The sequence below is a fragment of the Trypanosoma melophagium genome (genome assembly GCF_022059095.1).
Source record: "Trypanosoma melophagium isolate St. Kilda chromosome Unknown ctg27segment0, whole genome shotgun sequence".
Lineage (NCBI taxonomy): Eukaryota > Euglenozoa > Kinetoplastea > Trypanosomatida > Trypanosomatidae > Trypanosoma > Trypanosoma melophagium.
Window position 1 is genome coordinate 378,492 of NW_027125158.1, and position 18,863 is coordinate 397,354.

General features: G+C 39.4%; 8 protein-coding genes across 8 annotated transcripts; all 8 read left to right on the plus strand.

Moving 5' to 3' along the window:
• Nucleotides 1-697: 697 nt before the first annotated feature.
• Nucleotides 698-1,378, plus strand: LSM04_003346 (uncharacterized protein; the record flags this gene model as incomplete). The annotated part of the gene is made up of 1 exon (XM_067333509.1): nucleotides 698-1,378. One exon carries the CDS (start codon nucleotides 698-700, stop codon nucleotides 1,376-1,378), a length of 681 nt encoding a protein of 226 aa, XP_067190450.1.
• A 730-nt stretch (nucleotides 1,379-2,108) lies between these two features.
• On the plus strand, nucleotides 2,109-3,785 carry LSM04_009730 (uncharacterized protein; the record flags this gene model as incomplete). Its single annotated transcript, XM_067333510.1, has 1 exon — nucleotides 2,109-3,785. One exon carries the CDS (start codon nucleotides 2,109-2,111, stop codon nucleotides 3,783-3,785), a length of 1,677 nt encoding a protein of 558 aa, XP_067190597.1.
• An 891-nt stretch (nucleotides 3,786-4,676) lies between these two features.
• LSM04_005609 (Peptidase M17) lies at nucleotides 4,677-6,518 on the plus strand (the record flags this gene model as incomplete). The annotated part of the gene is made up of 1 exon (XM_067333511.1): nucleotides 4,677-6,518. The coding sequence occupies one exon, from the start codon at nucleotides 4,677-4,679 to the stop codon at nucleotides 6,516-6,518; it is 1,842 nt and encodes a 613-aa protein (XP_067190499.1).
• A 1,856-nt stretch (nucleotides 6,519-8,374) lies between these two features.
• LSM04_007118 (uncharacterized protein) lies at nucleotides 8,375-8,803 on the plus strand (the record flags this gene model as incomplete). The annotated part of the gene is made up of 1 exon (XM_067333512.1): nucleotides 8,375-8,803. The coding sequence occupies one exon, from the start codon at nucleotides 8,375-8,377 to the stop codon at nucleotides 8,801-8,803; it is 429 nt and encodes a 142-aa protein (XP_067190538.1).
• Nucleotides 8,804-9,515: 712 nt separating this feature from the next.
• LSM04_006050 (uncharacterized protein) lies at nucleotides 9,516-13,754 on the plus strand (the record flags this gene model as incomplete). Its single annotated transcript, XM_067333513.1, has 2 exons — nucleotides 9,516-12,099; nucleotides 12,148-13,754. 2 exons carry the CDS (start codon nucleotides 9,516-9,518, stop codon nucleotides 13,752-13,754), a joined length of 4,191 nt encoding a protein of 1,396 aa, XP_067190512.1.
• A 675-nt stretch (nucleotides 13,755-14,429) lies between these two features.
• Nucleotides 14,430-14,804, plus strand: LSM04_005848 (uncharacterized protein; the record flags this gene model as incomplete). The annotated part of the gene is made up of 1 exon (XM_067333515.1): nucleotides 14,430-14,804. One exon carries the CDS (start codon nucleotides 14,430-14,432, stop codon nucleotides 14,802-14,804), a length of 375 nt encoding a protein of 124 aa, XP_067190508.1.
• Nucleotides 14,805-15,156: 352 nt separating this feature from the next.
• LSM04_004920 (protein of unknown function DUF1899) lies at nucleotides 15,157-16,623 on the plus strand (the record flags this gene model as incomplete). Its single annotated transcript, XM_067333516.1, has 1 exon — nucleotides 15,157-16,623. One exon carries the CDS (start codon nucleotides 15,157-15,159, stop codon nucleotides 16,621-16,623), a length of 1,467 nt encoding a protein of 488 aa, XP_067190476.1.
• Nucleotides 16,624-17,492: 869 nt separating this feature from the next.
• LSM04_006447 (Ribosomal protein S9) lies at nucleotides 17,493-18,830 on the plus strand (the record flags this gene model as incomplete). The annotated part of the gene is made up of 1 exon (XM_067333517.1): nucleotides 17,493-18,830. The coding sequence occupies one exon, from the start codon at nucleotides 17,493-17,495 to the stop codon at nucleotides 18,828-18,830; it is 1,338 nt and encodes a 445-aa protein (XP_067190518.1).
• Nucleotides 18,831-18,863: the final 33 nt, after the last annotated feature.

Sequence of the window (18,863 nt, forward strand, 5' to 3'; positions counted from 1 at the left end):
AAGGGTTTCTCTGTTGAGAAGAGGTCGAGACATGGGGCGTTGTTCAAGAAGAAGAATCCAATAATGATGAAGAGCTATAATGATGAAGGGTGGTAATTTTATTAGGGGTTTTGGTACTATTCTTTTAAGAGGTTTGTGTTTTTACTAATAGGGATGAGATTCTAAAAAAAAAGAAATGTACAGATCTTTGAACACACCTCCTCTATGTTACTGTGGTGCTGTGGGACTCTTTTTTTTCGTGGGAAAGTTCTTTTTTTTGTTTATTTCCTTTGTTATGGTGGAAGTTTGCAAAAGGAATGACTATACCTTACCTTCCTTTTATGATTTAAAATTAAGTGATCTTGTATTTTGATTGACTCTATCTTGATACGGATGATTGTATGACTGTTAGTTTTTGAAAATGTGGTGAAGAACCCATATATCCCCACAGTCTGCGCGAGATTTGATATCAAAGGATCTTTCAGCATTTTCTTTTTTTTCAGTACTAATGCATTTTTTTTTTTCGTTGATGATATTTATCTGGGTTTAATCGATATGGTTGTTGTTGGAAAATGGGTCCATATATAATTTTTTCATAGTCTACGGAAAAATGTTTTTTTTTTCTTTCTTCGTTTCGTTTCGTTTCGTGTTTTTTATTTTTTTAGGGAAAAGGTAAATATATAATTTTTTGCGCAATTACATATATATATATATATATATGCTTCGTTTAACTAGTCGCTGTTATAGCTGCTACGCCTCTGCTGTTGGATGTGCCTTCCTACTTGACACTCTATATGGTTCAAGGTACAGTCCACATATTGGATTATGCAATATGCCGTATGTTTACATTAAAACAGTTCTCTTTTGCGTCTCTGGAAGGGAACGACGGGAACTGCAGGAGCTCGAGCGTAACTATGTACATGGACTTATTGAGTGTCTTCTCCCTAGTAATAGTCTACAGGATGACCAGACAAAATTGGAACTGATGCAGTTTGTGGGAGCCATGCCATCCCGTACAATTAGTAGTAGTAGTGCCCCAACAACATCATCAACATCAACAGTAGGATCACCAGGAGCCGTACGTAGTAATAGTGGGAGTAGTGGTAGTAGTAATAGTGGTAATGCACAGGTTTTAGAGAATATAGCGTCTTTGCTTTCAGGGGCTCTTTTACCAGCGGCGTTGGCACGAGTATTATTGTACGATGCGGTGTGTGTTTGTGTAGCGGATGGCGAGTATGATGATAGAGAGAGAGAACGGGTATCGCAAGTAGCGGCAAAACTGGGAATTCCCCATCATGTACGGGAAGCGATTGAAAAGGTTGCCGTTCAACAGCATCAATTAACTATTCGGAAACGTCATTTATTACTAGGGAATGATACCCAATCACCGCTGCGGTGATTCTCTTTTTGTTTTATTTTTATTTATTATTTGTATGGGTATATCCATTTTCTTCTTTGTGTGCATTACTACCTTTTTTTTGTACTTCCCATCCATCACTGTTTGTTGTTTCCCTAAGGTGGGCTTGATGAGCAGTTTACTTTATCATGTGTTTCTGTTTATCTTCGCTTTTATGTGTATCGGCTGCTTCTTTGAGATTTTTTTTCGCCATTATTTCTATGTATATGTTTCTTTATTTTTATTTCTTTCCAATATTTGTCAAATAGTTTTACTATTTGATCAACTGTTCATCGTTTTCTATTTGTACACTACTATTACTTTTTTCTTTTCTTTTTTCTGCTTCATATATATATATATATATATATATTTGAACTAATAAATAAAGTCAATAGGGTTCCTCCGTTACACAGCGGAGAGGCACAGTAATAGACGTACAAATAGAGACATAAAGATCACACACAACAACAATAGACGAGGAAAGAGAAAAAATCACTACAATAAGGGACTAGGAAAAAGCAAAAAATAAAAAGGGTACAAAAGCGGGTAAAAACTATAGAGGTTATCCGAAATATTTGGTTTTTCTCCAGTGTTTCCCCTGCTGCTCTTTATTTATTTTATTGTTGTTGGTTTCATTTCTGATTTTTTAAAAAATTTAATTTCCTGGTTGTTGTTGGTGATTCTTCCTGTATTTGACGGGTTCTCTATCATTTGTGCTTGATACTTCATAGAAATGGCTTCCCTTGGTCCTAGTGCGGTAATACCAATACTCTCCATATGTGGTTTTCTCGCTGTGCTTATTGTGATAATACTTATTTACTTTTTCTGCTGTCTCCGTCGGCATGATATATCCGGTAAATATCGCTACTACCCAGGCTTTACTCGTCGTCGTACATTTGAGTTAATATCCATTCCTGCACCGGGAATCTATTCATCACCACTGGAAGTGGAACTGCAGTCCAGCTATGGAGATCAGTGTGATATTCTCGTAGATGTAAGTTACGTACCAGATGAGGAAAATACAATTGGCACTCGTGGTAATATTGAGATAAAGAATAAAGCTCAACTTCTCGGTACAGATGAGTACTACAGTGATCGTTTTTTACTGTGTACGGCACCATTGGTATTTAATGATCCTGGACACTACATCGTATACGCACATACCGTGTATCCCTCATTGAAACTTGTGGGAACTGTACACCAGTTTTGTTTTACTGTAACACTTGATACACAGAGTATACAAAACACAATTCAGCAACAATTACAATGTCAGGAAGATGAACAGCAGGTAAGTGTTAATGTTTATCGTGACCCAGGTACGTATTTACCCCCACCACATACCCACAATCACGTTAAACCACTTCCTCCTCGTATTATTCCTGAGAAGGGTGAAGTAACAACTTTTACATCTATTATCATCGCACCCAATGAAGAGAGTACGACTCCAGATCAGATTCGATATAGCATAGATGGTTCTTTTCCATCTTTGTTGTATACTGGGCCTTTCACCCTCTCCACTATGCTATTTGGTACAGATAGTAAAAGGAAATGTCAGCCGGTCATTATTCGAGCAGTCACCGTATCAGGAGTAGATGGATCACAGACAAGTGATGTTATGGAGGCACACCTTCTCGTTTTTGAAGCGGGTCATACTTTTTTCGATCCGAATGTACCAGCACCGATAGCACGAATTCGTGCAATAGGTGCGGAACTGTACTTCGATGAATCACGGCGTCCACCAAACACTAATATTATGTATCAACTAGTATATATTGGAGAAGCTAGACAAAAAGCGAAGTTTTCCCGTAAAAAGGGAGTTGTATATGCCGGAAAGCCAGTTCCATTAAGTGAAGATGTGGCATTTATTTACGCATGGACCTTTGTAGATGATAGATCTCAATATGTAAATGGAGACGGTCTCCGTAATGTGCGTAGTTCTGCAGCTGTATACGACTGTTGCCGCGCCACTACATGGAACAGAGGGCCGCGTGAGGAGGCATTTGAAGAAGGAGAACGGTTTCAACAACAACAAAGTTTACCACCTCCCTCTATTTGCATAAGTTGTAACGAGATGGAGTTATTTTTTGAGGATCCTCCAGCAGGTGGTATTATCTGTTATACATTAGATAATACAGAACCTGTACAACCAGATGCTACAACAACCTCAGCATATATGGCTGGGATTGGTTTTAGTGGTGCAACACACCTTCCAATGAGCCATGAAAATAAGTTAAGCTTAAGCACCCACATCTACAAGGAGAATCAACCCATTCATGTGACTTTATTAAAAACAGAAGAAGTGTTTTTGGCAGCGCGTATATTTATTCCTGTTGTAGATCCTGCAGCTAGTGGGGCAGTAACAAGCTACCGCTACGGCGAACGGTTTTACCGTGGATTCTTCTCTCAATAGACGAAAGCGCTTGTGGACATTTTCGCATATCTGCGTTTGGTTTCACTGAAAAAAAAAGTAAAATAGTCAAGGAAATAAAAAAAAAAAAGCATAGATAAAAAAAACAAAAAAAAAAAGAAAGCAATAATTTTAGATTTATGTAAGTTCTTTCATATTAATTGTCGTTTTTATTTCCTTGAATCTTTCCTATCTGTTCGTTAAAGAGTTCTAAGGGATTTAGGGGGTGGGGTGGCATCATTCGATACCACCGCTGTATAGATAAAGTGGGGCACATTAACAGTTCGAGCCCTTAGTTAAGCAAGAGGTCATGAGAAAAAAAAGTATTGCCTCTGTGAAAAAATGGTGTGCGGGTCATATTGTTCTTGCACATGACCAAGTTGTTGAGGCTATTCCCCCCACGTTAGTTGAGCTATAATAATGATATTGTTATTATTATTTTTTTTTTTGAAAATATTCTTTCTTTTTTTTATTTTTTGTTGCTTTGTTTTTCTCTTCTTTTTTTTCCCCTTTCCCCTTCTTGGCTTTCGTGGCAATTATTCCCACCTCAAGGGTCAAAGACGGAGGCAACAATTACTTAAACTACGTGAGGAAAAGAGATTAACACTGATAACAAGAGGGGAAAAAAGGAAGCATTAGAAGAGTTGAAAAGAAGGGGAAAAAAGAGAAAACTAAAGAGAGAAAATAAAAATAAAGAAAGAATACAAACAACAACAACGACAACAACAAAGAAAACGAAATAAGAAAAAGAAATAAGAACAAAGATATATATATATATATATATATATATAACTCAATCTCTCTCTCTCTCTTTCTGTAGAAATATAGATATACATATATATTTGTCTAAAATCGTTGAGAGTATAAGGCCCACCCTCCATCCACTCATACAGGATGCTCAAACACATCACCTCGCGGGCGCCCTTCCCCGCCTCTCTGGCGGTTCTCCCGTGGAGCAGTCGAGACGCCCCCGCCGGCCCCTCCAGCAGTAAATCAACGGGTCGGCGGCGAGTGGCGGCGGGGACGGCCGCAGCAGAAAGACTTCTCGCCGTGGAGTTCCTCACAAGCGGAGCGGCCGCTGAAAAGTCCACCAACACTTCTAACACTAACACTAATAACAGTAACAATGGGGAATCGTCATTTCCATTCAGCGGCCAGACCGCGGCGGGGACTGTGACGCTCGACTCCGCCACGCGGCGCCTCCTCGCCGGTCTCGGGCCCAATCCCACCATCCGCGACTACCGCCTCGCCATCACCAGCGCCGTGCGGGAGGCGCAGCGACTGCGGGCCTCGGGGCTGCTGCTGCGCACCCCACCGCCAGAAGCGGTGTCCAGCATGGGGGATCTGTTTCAACAGCCCAGCGTGTTGCCGGAAATGGATATTGTGGAGAAGACCGCCTCCTTTGCGGTGACGGCAGCGTACAAGTATGATAGACTCCGTTCCAAGAAAGGGGATGACAGTGAGGGTGATCGTAACACCGAAGGGAAGAAGAAGAAGGAAGAAGAAGGACCAATGAAAGTTTACATCAATTCTGGGGCAAATGAGGCAGTGACGAGGGGTAATATTATTGGTGATTGCATTAACACCGCAAGAAACTTGGGTAACCTTCGCGAGGATGAGGGTGTACCACAACTTTATTGTGAATGGATACAAAAGGAACTTACGCCGCTTGGTGTGAAGGTACGTCATGTGATAAAAGGCGAACGTTTACAAAGAGCAGGATTGAATCTTATCTATAACGTGGGAAAAGGCTCACGTCATGAACCATACTTGGTAGTATTTGAGTATGCAGGTAATAGACAAAGCAATGAAGCAACAGCTTTGGTCGGAAAAGGTGTAACTTTTGATTGTGGTGGTCTTAATGTAAAACCATTTGGATCAATGGAAACGATGCATTTGGATATGATGGGAGCAGCAACAGTGATGTCAACCATTAAAGCTATTGCTACACTTCAATTACCGGTAAATGTTGTTGGAGTTGTTGGTCTGGCAGAAAATGCTATTGGTCCTAATAGTTATTATCCTTCTTCTATCATCACAAGTCGCAAAGGACTTACAGTGGAAGTACTTAATACAGACGCCGAAGGACGCCTCGTCTTGGCTGATGCTCTTACATATGTACAACGGGATGCAAAACTGAATAAAAAAGTGGATACTATCATTGACCTTGCCACACTTACTGGTGCTGTTTTGGTTGGACTGGGAAGCCGTCGTGCAGGATTATTTAGTAATGACCTAAAACTCTCACAGCAACTCATGGAAGGTGGACGCATTAGCGGAGATGAGGTCTGGCCTATGCCTATTGGTGAGGAACATAAAAAAGCTGTTAAGGGAGGTATTGCCGATTTAGTTAATGTATCAACAGGAAGAGAGGCGGGATCCTGCACAGCTGCTGCTTTTCTAAGCCACTTCATAGATGATGGTATAAAATGGGCTCATCTCGATATTGCCGGAGCTGGTATGGGTGGTGACAAACCAAAGGGATTTCAGCCAGCAGGTGCACCGGGATTTGGTGTACAACTCCTGGTGGATTACTTTCGTCGGAATTTAATAAAGGAGACAAACACCCCGAAACACCACGTTACTGCCGTTAAACGTGCTGTTGCTGCTAAAGATAATGCTTCTGCCAAGCCTAATATTGAGGAAATGAAGGACGAGGTGCTGATAATGAAACCGCAGAAGGGAAAGAAGAAAAGTACTGAGAAGAAGGGAGGAAAGGATAAACGAAAGAAGTAAGAGTTATGAAAAGAAGAAACAAAAAAGTAACACGTACACAGACGAAGGATAGAGGATGAAGGGGAGAGAGATACACCTGAAAAAAAAAGGCACTGGTAATTAGAAATGATACATAAGTCCCAAAACTGCTACAAATTGTAAGATGGAAACGCAATGAGGAAAAAGGGAGATAGGTGAGAAAAAGTGTATATATATATATGAAAAAGAGAGAAGAAGAGAGGGATTATGTGTGTGTGTGGAAAGGAGAGATGGGTATTGAAGAAAGTGTAAGAAGGAAATGACAATAGTAATTATTAACAAATCAAGTACAAAGAAGAGGAGAAACCGGTTTTGATTATTAGACTTGGATCCGAATTTGAAGTAATTAACTAAAGAGAGAGGCAGGAGATGTAGACCGATATAACAAAAAGGAATAGGAAACAAGAGCAGAAGAAAACGAAAAACAAATCGGATGGGAGGAGATAAGTTTTAAAAAAACCACAACAATTATATACTTATAACTACTATTGTGTTTTTTTTTTGGGGGGGCTAACCACGTTGAAAAAATAATTATCTCCTCTTATCTGGCTTTCTTGTTTTTTTATAAGTTCTGCCATTTTATTTAATTACAGTCTTCTGTCTCTTTTTTTCCTTCTTTCCTAGTGCCTCTAAGGATGAGAATCATGTATCATGCCCTTTAACTTAATAATTATTATCAAGTACACATTCCTTTTTCCCTTCTATGATTCTTTTTTCTTTATTATCATTTTTATTGTTTCTTTTTCTTCTTTTTGTCGTATAATACTGTATCCCTTACAAGATAAAGTTTCTTTCATTGTTTCACCATTACCATTTTTTGTTATTCCTTATTCTTCTCTTGTTCTCTTTTTTTTATTGCCTTTCCCCTCACTTCTTTCCCTTCGGGTGTTTCTCTTTCGTCTCTCACTTAAGAAGGTACATATTCTTAAATTTACATCAACTGAATATTACAAAGATTTATAAAGCTTCTAAACAACTTTTTAAATAATTTGTGAACATTGACACAATTCTCTCCCTTTTTTTCTTTTTTTCTTCCTCCTTTTCTCTTTTCCATCTCTTTCCTTTTTTTATTTATTTCTCCTCGACCCTATTTGTCCCACGCAGCAGGAAAGGAAGAAGGGAGAGAGAGTGTGAAAGAGAAAGAGAAATTGGGCCAGAAAATTAAATAAAAAAAGAGAGATACCGAGGAATAAAAAAAGAAAATTTACGATCTCTCTTTGTCTCTGTGTTTTGAATATTTTTGGTTCTATACATGCATCTCCATTTGTGTTTGGATGTATATGTTGATGTGTCTGTCTGGGTGTTTGTGATTGTATGAAGTTGTATCTGCGTGTATACAGTCACACTTTACTCTTTCTTTACAGATACTTCATGGGACCTAAGTCCACATTCCTGCTTTTTTTATTTTGTGTGGTTAAACGGTTTTTGTTGGAGAAGTAAAGAAGAAAATAACAACAACAAATAAAAGAAAAAAAGAAATGTGGGAGAGAGAAATACCGCTTCCTTAAAAAAAAGGCAAATTTTTCTTTTGTTTTACATCTAAGCAAACTAACTTTGTTCCTTCCCTTTTTCTTTTTTCAAAAACAATTTCTCTTTCTTTTGACTAACGATACGATAACATTACCAGCACAGAAGAAAGACTTTTTTTTCATTTTTTCTTGTTATTTGTTCTCCCTTTTCTTCTTGATTTCTCTTCTCATCTTCCATGCATATCCCTTTCCTCCTACTTTCCAAATGAATCATGATTTCTCTCTTTCACTCTCTCTCTCTCTCTCTATATATATATATATATATATCAATTCCTTTTTTCCATTCGTAGGACTTTACCCGCAGAAATAATGGCGTACGTCTCCCCAGCGCGGGTGAAGTGGGCGACGTTTCTCTTCTGGCGGTTTCTCGATCCCGCATTCCGCATGCACTTTAAATTCCACCGCCGCAAGGTCGCCGTGGATCGTTATCTCGAGCGTAAAGGCATTCTCGCCAACATCGCCATCGGCGTTACGTTTGGTCTCACACTCTACTTTACTGTTGTTTCTACCTTTCTGCTGCCGACCCCAGTGTCGTCGGAGTACACGATGGAGGAGAACGCAAAGGAGATACTCCGCGTGATGAAGTGCGATACGACGAAGGAACTGCCGGCTTTTCTGTTAATGCGGGCAAAGCGGGAGATTATAGGAAAACTGCACGTGGCCGCAGACCGCGCAGAGGTCAAACGGCAGAAGGAGGAAGTTGAGAAACTTCGCCGTATCCTACAAGAGCATCAGTAAAGAAAAAAAAAGTATTGTTATTACTGTTGTTATTATTTTCATCACGAAGGGAGCAGAAATATCGCATGAACTTGAGACGTCAAGAAAGGTGATGGATTTCTTGTAGCGGGGTGTGAGTTGGGAGGAGGAGGATAACCCTGAAAAGATGTTATTCTTGATACCTATATTATTGTTTGATCACAGCAGGAGGAGATGACTCTCTTTATCTTTCTCTTTCTGTTTACGCCTGTTTATATGTGTGTGTGTGTGTGAGATTTCAGGAGAGAAGAGGGAAGAGAAAGAGGAAAAAAGTAGCAGTTAGAGTGAAAATATGCGTGTGAGACGCAGAATGGACAAACTGCATGAAAAAAAAAAAGAGGTCTCAATAATATTCCATTTAATAGATTATAATTACTTGTCATTGGTATTTTTTTTTCACTTTCCTCTTCCTTCTCTTTCCACCTATTTCTATTTACCCTGCAATTAGCAAAAGTGTATAAAGAGTTTAGTTGTATTTCATTCCGCCTATCCGCTGCGCGTCGCAGCTGAGGCTGGAGTGCATCTTTATTCATCTCCAGCAATAACAGTCAATGAATAACAACAGAAAAAAGAAAATCAACAATAACAAAAGAAAAGAACAAGGCGAACGACAATAAAAATTATTATTATTATTATTATTATTATTATTATTATTATTATTATTATTATTATTATTAATTATTAACTAACAATAATGTTAACACCATCACGGCGTCATTTGGCGTTAGATGCCTTATCCTCCTTCCTGCCCTCGCATTCCTTAGCCGATTCCATTACCATTATATCGAGACGTCTGCAGATAATTGCATACGTACTCGCAGAGATCAGCAGTGCGGCCATGCTGTTGGATGACTATGTGCGGGCCGTGTTAAATCTCCCACATCGACTCTTCACCGCCTGGCAAAGTATCGCCGTTGCCGCACTGGCTCGACAGGAAATAACACACATTGGAAGGGGCGGCGGCGGCCCCACACTCCTGCGACGATGGCACCGTGTAGGACATGCAAGTATTAATATGGAAAAACGTACATCTCCACATGTACATCATTCACAGACGAGACGTGGAATAAGACGTGGACGGGAAACGCGAAAAAAACTGCGTTTGTGTTATCAAAAGGAAAATGTAGCGGCACGTCATGTTGAGAATGCACGTCGAGTGGTGGTGATGGCACTCTTTCAACAGTATTTGCAGGTTGTCGTGGATGACAGTGTGGATGATCTCGTCTTGCGGGACTGGATTGGGCCTCGCTATCCACCACCACAACATAATAATAAGAGGGGAAGAAGAGGAAGAGAAAGAGAAGGGCAGCATTCCAACGCTTCTTCTTCGCTTTTACGGGAGAGTTCTGAAAATCGATTTACAGATCTCACAGATGTGGAGGAGAGTGCGACAGGTGTCAGAGAAGAAGCACAACGTGTATCACATTCTAATAAAAGGGCACGTAGTGTTTTTATACCGCAACGGCATCACCAACACCAACAAGGGCAACATCATGATAATCGAGAAGGGCAACAATTGATACGGAGCTTATCCTTTTTAGGAAAAACTAATGATGGTGGTAGTGATAATAGTGATAATAATGGTAGTGATAATACAAGTAATAGTAATATTAATGAATTTGCATTCTTTCCAGTTAATCTACAAGTTTTCATGCGAGCTGCTATTGCCTTCAATCCCACAGTATGTGCATTGCAGCTCATGTCACGTTGTATTTTACACGCCCGACATGTTCGTAACGTGGACGATGAGGTGGTTATGAATACTTCTGATAATGGAGAGGAAGGACTATTTTATGTCGTTGTGGCAAGTCGGGCAGTTGGTGTTTGTGAACACAATGAGCCTTGTTTTGGAAATCGTAAGTTTTTTTTCGTGCGTTATCAAGGGCCGGAGATGCAGAATGGGTTTGAAGTTCCTGTTACTAGTAATAGTAATGATACTGCTGGACCGTTAGGTGTAATGTTTTCTACAAATTCGAGAAGTATGGGAAGAGAAGCCGAAACTGAAACAACAAAACAGAATACTTCTGGTGAAATTGGTATTGTATATGAACATGAACTAGAAAGTACAGGGGCGTGGAGTCGCGCCATAGACACCCTCACACAAATGATCCCAGAGTTACACCGCACACACACATCTGTACACATTCGAGATTCCGCACGTGTATCTCCACGTCCTGCACCTATAACCACTACTAACAGTACTGCAGCTTACAGTACTGCTCAACAAGCGAGACAACGAAGTGCTGATAATATTGAAGAAGTTCGGAATGGATTATCCAATCATCCCTTAATGAGACGTGGAGTTCAAACACGGGAGACAAAGGATACGATGACAGATATGAACAGCAAGGAGCAAGAAGAAGAGAAAGAAAATGAGGAAAGTGAGAATGAAGACAAGGAAGAAGCGAAAGAAGAGGAAGAGGAAGAAGAGATACAACCATCATGGCTTCTCATGCACTCTAACCGCTGCAGTGCCACCGGTCCCTTCTTTACTACTACCACTGTTGCTGGAAGTGGACGTCTTCTTACCGATACCCCAACAGGTCCAATATGCCGTCAGCCGTGGTCTGTGGATGAATACTGCGTGCCATTTGATCAGGCGCTATTTGTACCACCCAATGCCGGCCATGATACGATGCACCGCAATAGTCATCCACAACTTCCACCACTACTTCCTCCACCATCTACAGCGGCAACAGTGGGAATGGCAACAGAATCAATTCCCACAGTGGCGGAGACGCTAATGAGTAGTGGACAAGGTGCTTTTGCGGAGGAACTTATTGCACGGTTGAATTTTTGGTGTGCGCGGGGGCAACCGCGTCGTCGTCGTTGGGGCATTGATACAAAAAGTGATGGTGAACCAACTGTAACTGGTACAACTAATAATGATAATAATAATAATAATAATAATAATAATATCACTGTTAATACTACTAATAGTGCGAGTAGGAGGAGTAGTCGTAGTAGTACTGGTGCTGGTGTAGTGATGCCATTAAAATTGCTCTTCACACGGGTGGGAAATATTCGCTTTCGTCCACAGGAAGCGGCAGTGTATTGTAGTAAAAAAGGTCAAGAACTGCTTTTTCTGACACTTGCAGAGTCTACGGAATTGGTAATTTGCGCTACACGGGAGGGTCGTCCACACAGTAAAAGAGACAGGAGCAGTAGAGTACGTAATCGCAATTCACGTGATGACAGTGATAGTAATAGCGATGATGATGATGATAGTGATAGTGATAGTGATAGTGATAGTGACAGTGATGATGATAGTGATAACAGTAAGAAAAACCACAACTGCGGGATACTATCAGATAACACTGATCCAGCTGTATGGGGACGCTATGATCACATTGCAACAGAGGCAGTTGTGCAATGGTCACAGGGTGATTCTCCACAAGATGAGAATGATATTAAGATTGAATGTTCAGATAAGGCAAAAGAAGAAACATGTACGTCTGGTGGTCATGATAGCAAAAACTCTTCACCACGGCGTAATCAAAACACGATAAAGCAATCTTCACTTACAACACGTGAAAAGCATCAATGTAGAAATGAACGTTTAAAAATTGAGTTTCGTCTAGCCCGTTCGAGTCACCTTGATGCTATTCTTATTGATAGTCGTAATGCTAAACCTATAGCAGCTCTTACATTATGTCAAGCACCACGCCGTTATCATCGCCATAGTGAAGTCGTTGATAGTAAAGTTGTACAGAATACTACTTTTATTGTGGATTCTTTCACTCAATGTGTAGCACGATTGCTGCGGCATCTTCGAGAGGAAAAAGTAATTATGGTTGACATGGATCGTACTCTCGTTGATAATGCCATTCTTGCAGGTGAACCAGCAGACATGGATGTTAATACGGCAGCAGCGACAACAACATGGCATCAAGAACGAGGAGTAGGTATTCGAGGAGATCTACAACTATACTGTGAGGAACGTAAAGATGTTCACTATCTTGTTACAGATGGTCATAAACAGGCAATACGTAGAGAGACTATTTATGTACGTCGTGGTGTACGAGAAATGCTTCGACATTTTCATGTGGAATGGGGAATTCCACTTGTTTTAGTTACAAAGTCATCACTTCGTCGTACAGAGGCTATTCTCTCACAAGTACTAGATCCAAATGGAGAACTCTTTCCTGAAGGAGTTGGACGTATATATACAGCAGAATCCATAATTCGCCCAATATCATTAACCTCTAATGAGACTACCTTTTTGGATACCAACAAGAGTGATAATGATGGTAATAACAATCACAATCATAATACCAAAAATGTAACCGATTGGCAATTGTATCAACAGAATCTCACAAGAGCCCCCAAGTCTATTATTTCAGTATTATGCAATTTAGATAGCACATCAAGACGACAAGCTCCACCTCCACGACCACGAAGTGTTGCCGTGTTAGATGATACCCCACATGTGTGGGTAAAGGCCGATTGGCCCTGTACTGTTTCCCTCGCCCCGTACACACTCGATCGTGTGGATCCACCCGAGTACTTTTCACCCAATGGACTTATCGTCTCTATGCTCATTTCAGTACTGTTCAGTAGTAAGTGTGTGGTGTACCCAGTATCACCATTAACAACAGATACCAAGGATGGTCGCCACTTATTTTCAGAAAAGTATGAAAGACATAAAAGGAAAGGAAATAAAAAACATGGATACCATGATGTAAATACATCTTCTTCTTCTAACTCTTCTATGAATTCTCTAGACACGGAGTATGAAGTACAGGCCGCGAAGTTGCGAGCCAACAATTCTGTGGATTCCGCAGACTTGCCGAATTCTCACGCTGCTCTGAGTGAGGCCGTCGTAGAGGAGGACATGGCACCCGCAGAGGAGGCCGTTGTGGAAGAGGCCGGTGGGTGGAATGACGGGAGTCATTGGGCTTCAGCAGATGTAGAAGATGTAACACCTATTTAAAAAAAAAGAAAACACATGTAGAACGAGATGAGCGGGGGTTGGGGTATATTTATTTACTTACTTTCGTTCTTATGTGTGTTTATATATATTTATTTTTCGTTTTTTTTTTCTTTGCAGTTTTTTTTTTCTTTGCAGTTTTTTTTTTCTTTGCAGTTTTTTTTTCTTCTGTCTTTACTTCTTTTTGATCATATCCTTTTGCTCTCTTAGGGGCAGTAGAAGAATAGAAAAAAAAACCATTGCTGTTATTATATTTATCATTTAAAGTTCTTTGCTTCCCTACCTACTCTTCGCTATTGTAATAGTGGATAAAGAGTGATTCTAAAATAAATAAATAAATAAATAAATAAATAAATAAATAAATAAATAAATAAATAAATAAATAAATAAATAAATAAATAAATAAATAAATAAATAAATAATATATATATACACTGTTTGACGTACATCTTTTCTTGTTTTCTTTCTATTTTCTCTTGATGCACTTGCTATTAAAATATATATATATATATATATATGATAGCGGACTTGGGAAAGAAGAAACGTAACTGGGAGTCTCTACTCTGTGGGAGAATCACACAGTTCTATTTTTCGTAAACAAGAAAACTAACAAGACGGCAAAAAAGAAGAAAAAAGAAAAAAGAAAAAAGAAACGGCAACAAGAAGAAGAATAGAATAATGAAGAATAGGTATGAAATACCAGAAAGGATACGATGGTACCATACACTCTGGGAGATGCGTGATAAGGAGTTTCGCAGAATATACCTTACAGGTAGACGACGTCAAATGCGTATATTTTGGAAGTATGAGAGTCACTTGGTGTACGAGCGTATTATTATGGGATTCGCCGTAGCAACAGGTCTTTTCCTGTTATCTAATACTAATTTAGCACTGGCTTTGTTTCGTCTGCCAACGGAAGACGTTAATGAATTGCTTAAACAAGATGTCTGGCAAAAGTACAAGAATGAAATTGATGATAGAAAAGATCAAGCTAGTAAATTGTTGGAGGAATCTAGCTATATTCATAATAAGAATAAACCGCTATCGACATAAGCTACGTGATGTGGAAAATAGGCAAAGAAAAAAAAAACGAGAAACATCTCTTATTAGAATAAAAAAAAAAAAAATAAAAAAGGACGCCTTGCAATTATTTTTCTTACATGATCTTTTCATTTTTTTTTTTTTGCAGCAATACAATTTAGAGTGGAATATTTCTTTTTATTTACTTTATTATCGCTTCTCTATTCATTTTCTTTTTTTAATTTTGTTTTGCCTTATTGTGGTTCGTTCTGTTTTTATTTTATTATATTTCTGGTATCACCCCAGCCCTACACCCACATCCACAGACCCACGTCTATTTATTTTACCTATTATTTGGTAAATATATTAATTACATTTAGGCATCATGGTTATTTCCAGATTTCGCCACACACAATCATCCGCATCTCGACCAGACAAACACTTTTTAAATATTAATCCAACTGGCGCAATATGGGATTGCAGTGATATGATTGCTTGTAATGATCGCTTTGTGGCGGTGCCATGGGCTCAACTTGGCAGTACTGTAGTATTACGCCACACTGATTATGGAAAGATCCCGGCTAATCCACCCATTCTATCCGGTCAAGAAGGTCCTATTATTGATGTTGCATTTAATCCATTTGATTCCACAAAACTTTTCACAGCTAGTGAGGATGGTACAATTATGGGATGGAATATACCAGAGGAGGGACTTACGCATAACTGCACAGGTAATATTGTACATTTGCAAGGACACAGCAAGAAAGTGGGTATTATGAGTTTTCACCCCAGTGCCTCTAATGTACTCGCTTCTGCTGGAGCGGATTTGCTGATTAATGTATGGGATGTGAATTGTAATAAAGCAGGTGAAGTTATTAAATGCCATAATGAGCAAATTATGTCGCTTGATTGGAATCTTAACGGTTCACTACTCTGTTCTACCTCAAAAGACAGGAAAGTGAATATCGTGGATCCGAGGAAAGGATCTATTGTTTCATCAGGAGATGCCCATCAGGGAGGTAAAACACAACGTTGTGTATGGGCAAAACGTCTAAATCTTATTATGACAGTTGGGTTTAGTAAAACACAAACTCGTCAAGCTATGGTATGGGACGCTCGTAAAATGTCATCACCTGTACAGACAGAAGATATCGATCAATCAAGTTCTATTATGTTGCCATTCTTTGATGAGGATACGAATATTTTGTATATTGGGAGCAGAGGTGAGGGTAATATTCGTTTTTATGAATGCATGGATGGACAACTTGTTAACTGTGCTGACTATACTTCAAGTGAAGTACACAAGGGACTCTGTATGTTTCCCAAGTGGACACTTGATACACGACGTTGTGAAATTGGACGCTTTTATGCACTTACGGCGAAAACATTATATACAGTTCAAATGCTTCTTCCTCGTAGGCAGGCAGATATTGAATTACAAACAGATGTATATCCACCAACCTTTGCAGATACACCTGCCATGTCAGCAGAGGAATACTTTAATGGAGAAAATAAAGAACCACTTTTAACAGACATGCAAACACTATTTGATTCGCATAAAGGGGATTCTCATACAGGTTCTTTCATGTTTCCAGCAAAGAAGAAACAAGTGGATGCCACACCGAATAAATATACAGACCCTATTCAAATGGACAATTCCTCTTCACCGCAGGGAAATAAAAAAGAAAAAAGTACGGTAGAAACAAAGACACAACTAGCGGCTCTCATCTCAGATCTGGAACGAGAGCAAGAGGAAGTGAAGCAATATCGAGAAAAATTACAAGAGAAGGAACATTGTGTTATGGAAACCATTTCAAAGATAAAGAAGATTCTCTCTTCCATCTCCTCGTAGTTGAAATATCTACAATAGGAACAAAATAGTGTGTCCATTTTTTAAAATGGTTTTCATTTTCTACATATTTGTTTCCTATATGTGTTTACCTTTGCCTCGCATTCTTTTTCTTTTTCCCTTTTTTCTTCACTTATAGAAAGCCTTTTTGTATCGCTCTTGTGGTTTCAGCTTCTTCCACATCTTGTTTAATTTTTTTTTCTTTTTTTTTTTTTTGATTCACTTATTGTGGATCAACATTTTTTTTTCTTCGTTTTTTTTTTTCTTGCATGTTGCTTTGCGATTTTCACGCCGCTCCAGCAAGAGGAAGAAGAGGAGAAGGAGAGTGAAGAACATAAAGACATGATTTTCAGTGTAATTACAGGGAAAGTCCCCCCTTAAAAAAAAAAAGGAAAGGAGAGTTGAGAAATTAAGAAGAAAAGAAAAGAAGCATGCTTGTTTTTTTTTTCTACGTTTATTTGTTTATTTCTTCCTTTCCTTATCTCTGTGATTCTTCATGAAAGGAGAGAAGAAAAGAAAAAAACAGTTAATGTTTTTTTTCTTCTTTAATACATACTGATGGTCCTTTTGTTTTCTCTTTTCTAAAAAAAATATTTACGCCATTTTATTTTTATTTCATTTTTCACTTTCACTCTTGCGTGTAGTGCACACTTTCCTGACATAGAGAAGCGTGTAGAAAACATACGGGACATCCTTTTTCTCTTCTTCCTGTCTGAAGATAGAATAAATACATATATACATATATCTACACACAGGGTGAGGAATAGGACGCAAAAAGAAAAAGAAAATAGTAACGCAAAGAACGAACGAACGAACGAAAGAAAAGGAACAACGGCTTGAAAAGGAGAAAAAAAAAAGAAAAAGAAATAGAAATGCATCATTTACTTTCTCCGAGAACTGCACGACATGCTCGTCTGTTTAGACTCGCACAAAGTCTTGCCGCCTCACCTAATCCCCCTGCTGGTGTTCCCAAGACTGACGGTGAACGATTAATGTGGGTGAACTCGCATGTAAAACGTAATAAAGATATTGAATTATCACATGAGGAGGAACAATTAAGAGAACGACAAATGCCAATTGAAGTAGGTGAAAACTCTTTTGCCTCAACAGCAGAAGTCACACATGGTAATCTCTTTCACTTTCGTGAATATCCCATGTACCCAGGCGAGTATGTACCGGCGGAACACAAGGCACTTTCATCCCTCCGCGACGAATTGCGTCTAGAACTCACCGCACAATCACTGAAAGAGGCATGGATGCGTGTGAGTGGCGGTGTTTACTTTCAGTCTGTGGAGGATTATTACGCGTCGGTGGATGGAATTGACGCTGAGCAGCTGGGGGAAGTACTGGCGGCCCTCTTTCCAGATCTCAGTGTATATGAGGCACAGGCCCTTGTACAGTGTACACTGGAGTCTATCAGTAAACCAATGAATACAGCAGCACGACAGTTGAGTCGTACGATTACAGCAGATGCGGTCGGTCTTGATAATGCGCCTGGTCATTACACAAACTTTTTGGAATGGATGGGTCGTCTTACAGAGACTCGAGCGTTTAAAACAGAACATGCCTTATTTCAGTTCAGTCGTCGTAAATTTAACAGAGAAGACGTGCGTGTTATGTTTGAAAATTATAAACTTATGAGTAAGGCTACCCTGCAATCAGACAGCGCAGATAGTTACAGTCATTTTCATACAGTCCTTAGAGACTTTGCACGTAAAGTGGCTGGAGAAGATTCACGGCATCAAATTGGTGTTCGTATTGATGAACCTGAGGTAGATCCAGAAACAGGAATTGCTGTTGGTCGTGGATGCGCAGATGGGGAGAAGTATCAGTTTATTGCTCTTCTACGTGAAAATCGTGATCACAATGGTAGTATTACTGTAATGGGAAAACCACTTTCACTTGTACTTGATAGTAAAGCGTGGTTGATGGAACTGGTTCTTATGCCATTTGATGAAGCTGCTTTAGACTACAGAGATTTTGACGTACATATTGTTTCAGAAGGACATGCCATGCCTTCTATTGCTAATGAGATTGCGGCGTTTGCGTTACGTATGTCTGTAGCCAATGCTCTTGTTAAACTATTACCACTTACTCGTATTCCACTTAAAAAGTCTGGGTTACTCTCTGTGGATCGTCGTCGTGAAAGAGGGCAATTTCCAGGTTATTTGGATGGAAAGAAGGTCAAGAGGAAGTTTGCTAAACGTTAGTTATAAAATTTTAACTATGACATTCTGTAGAAG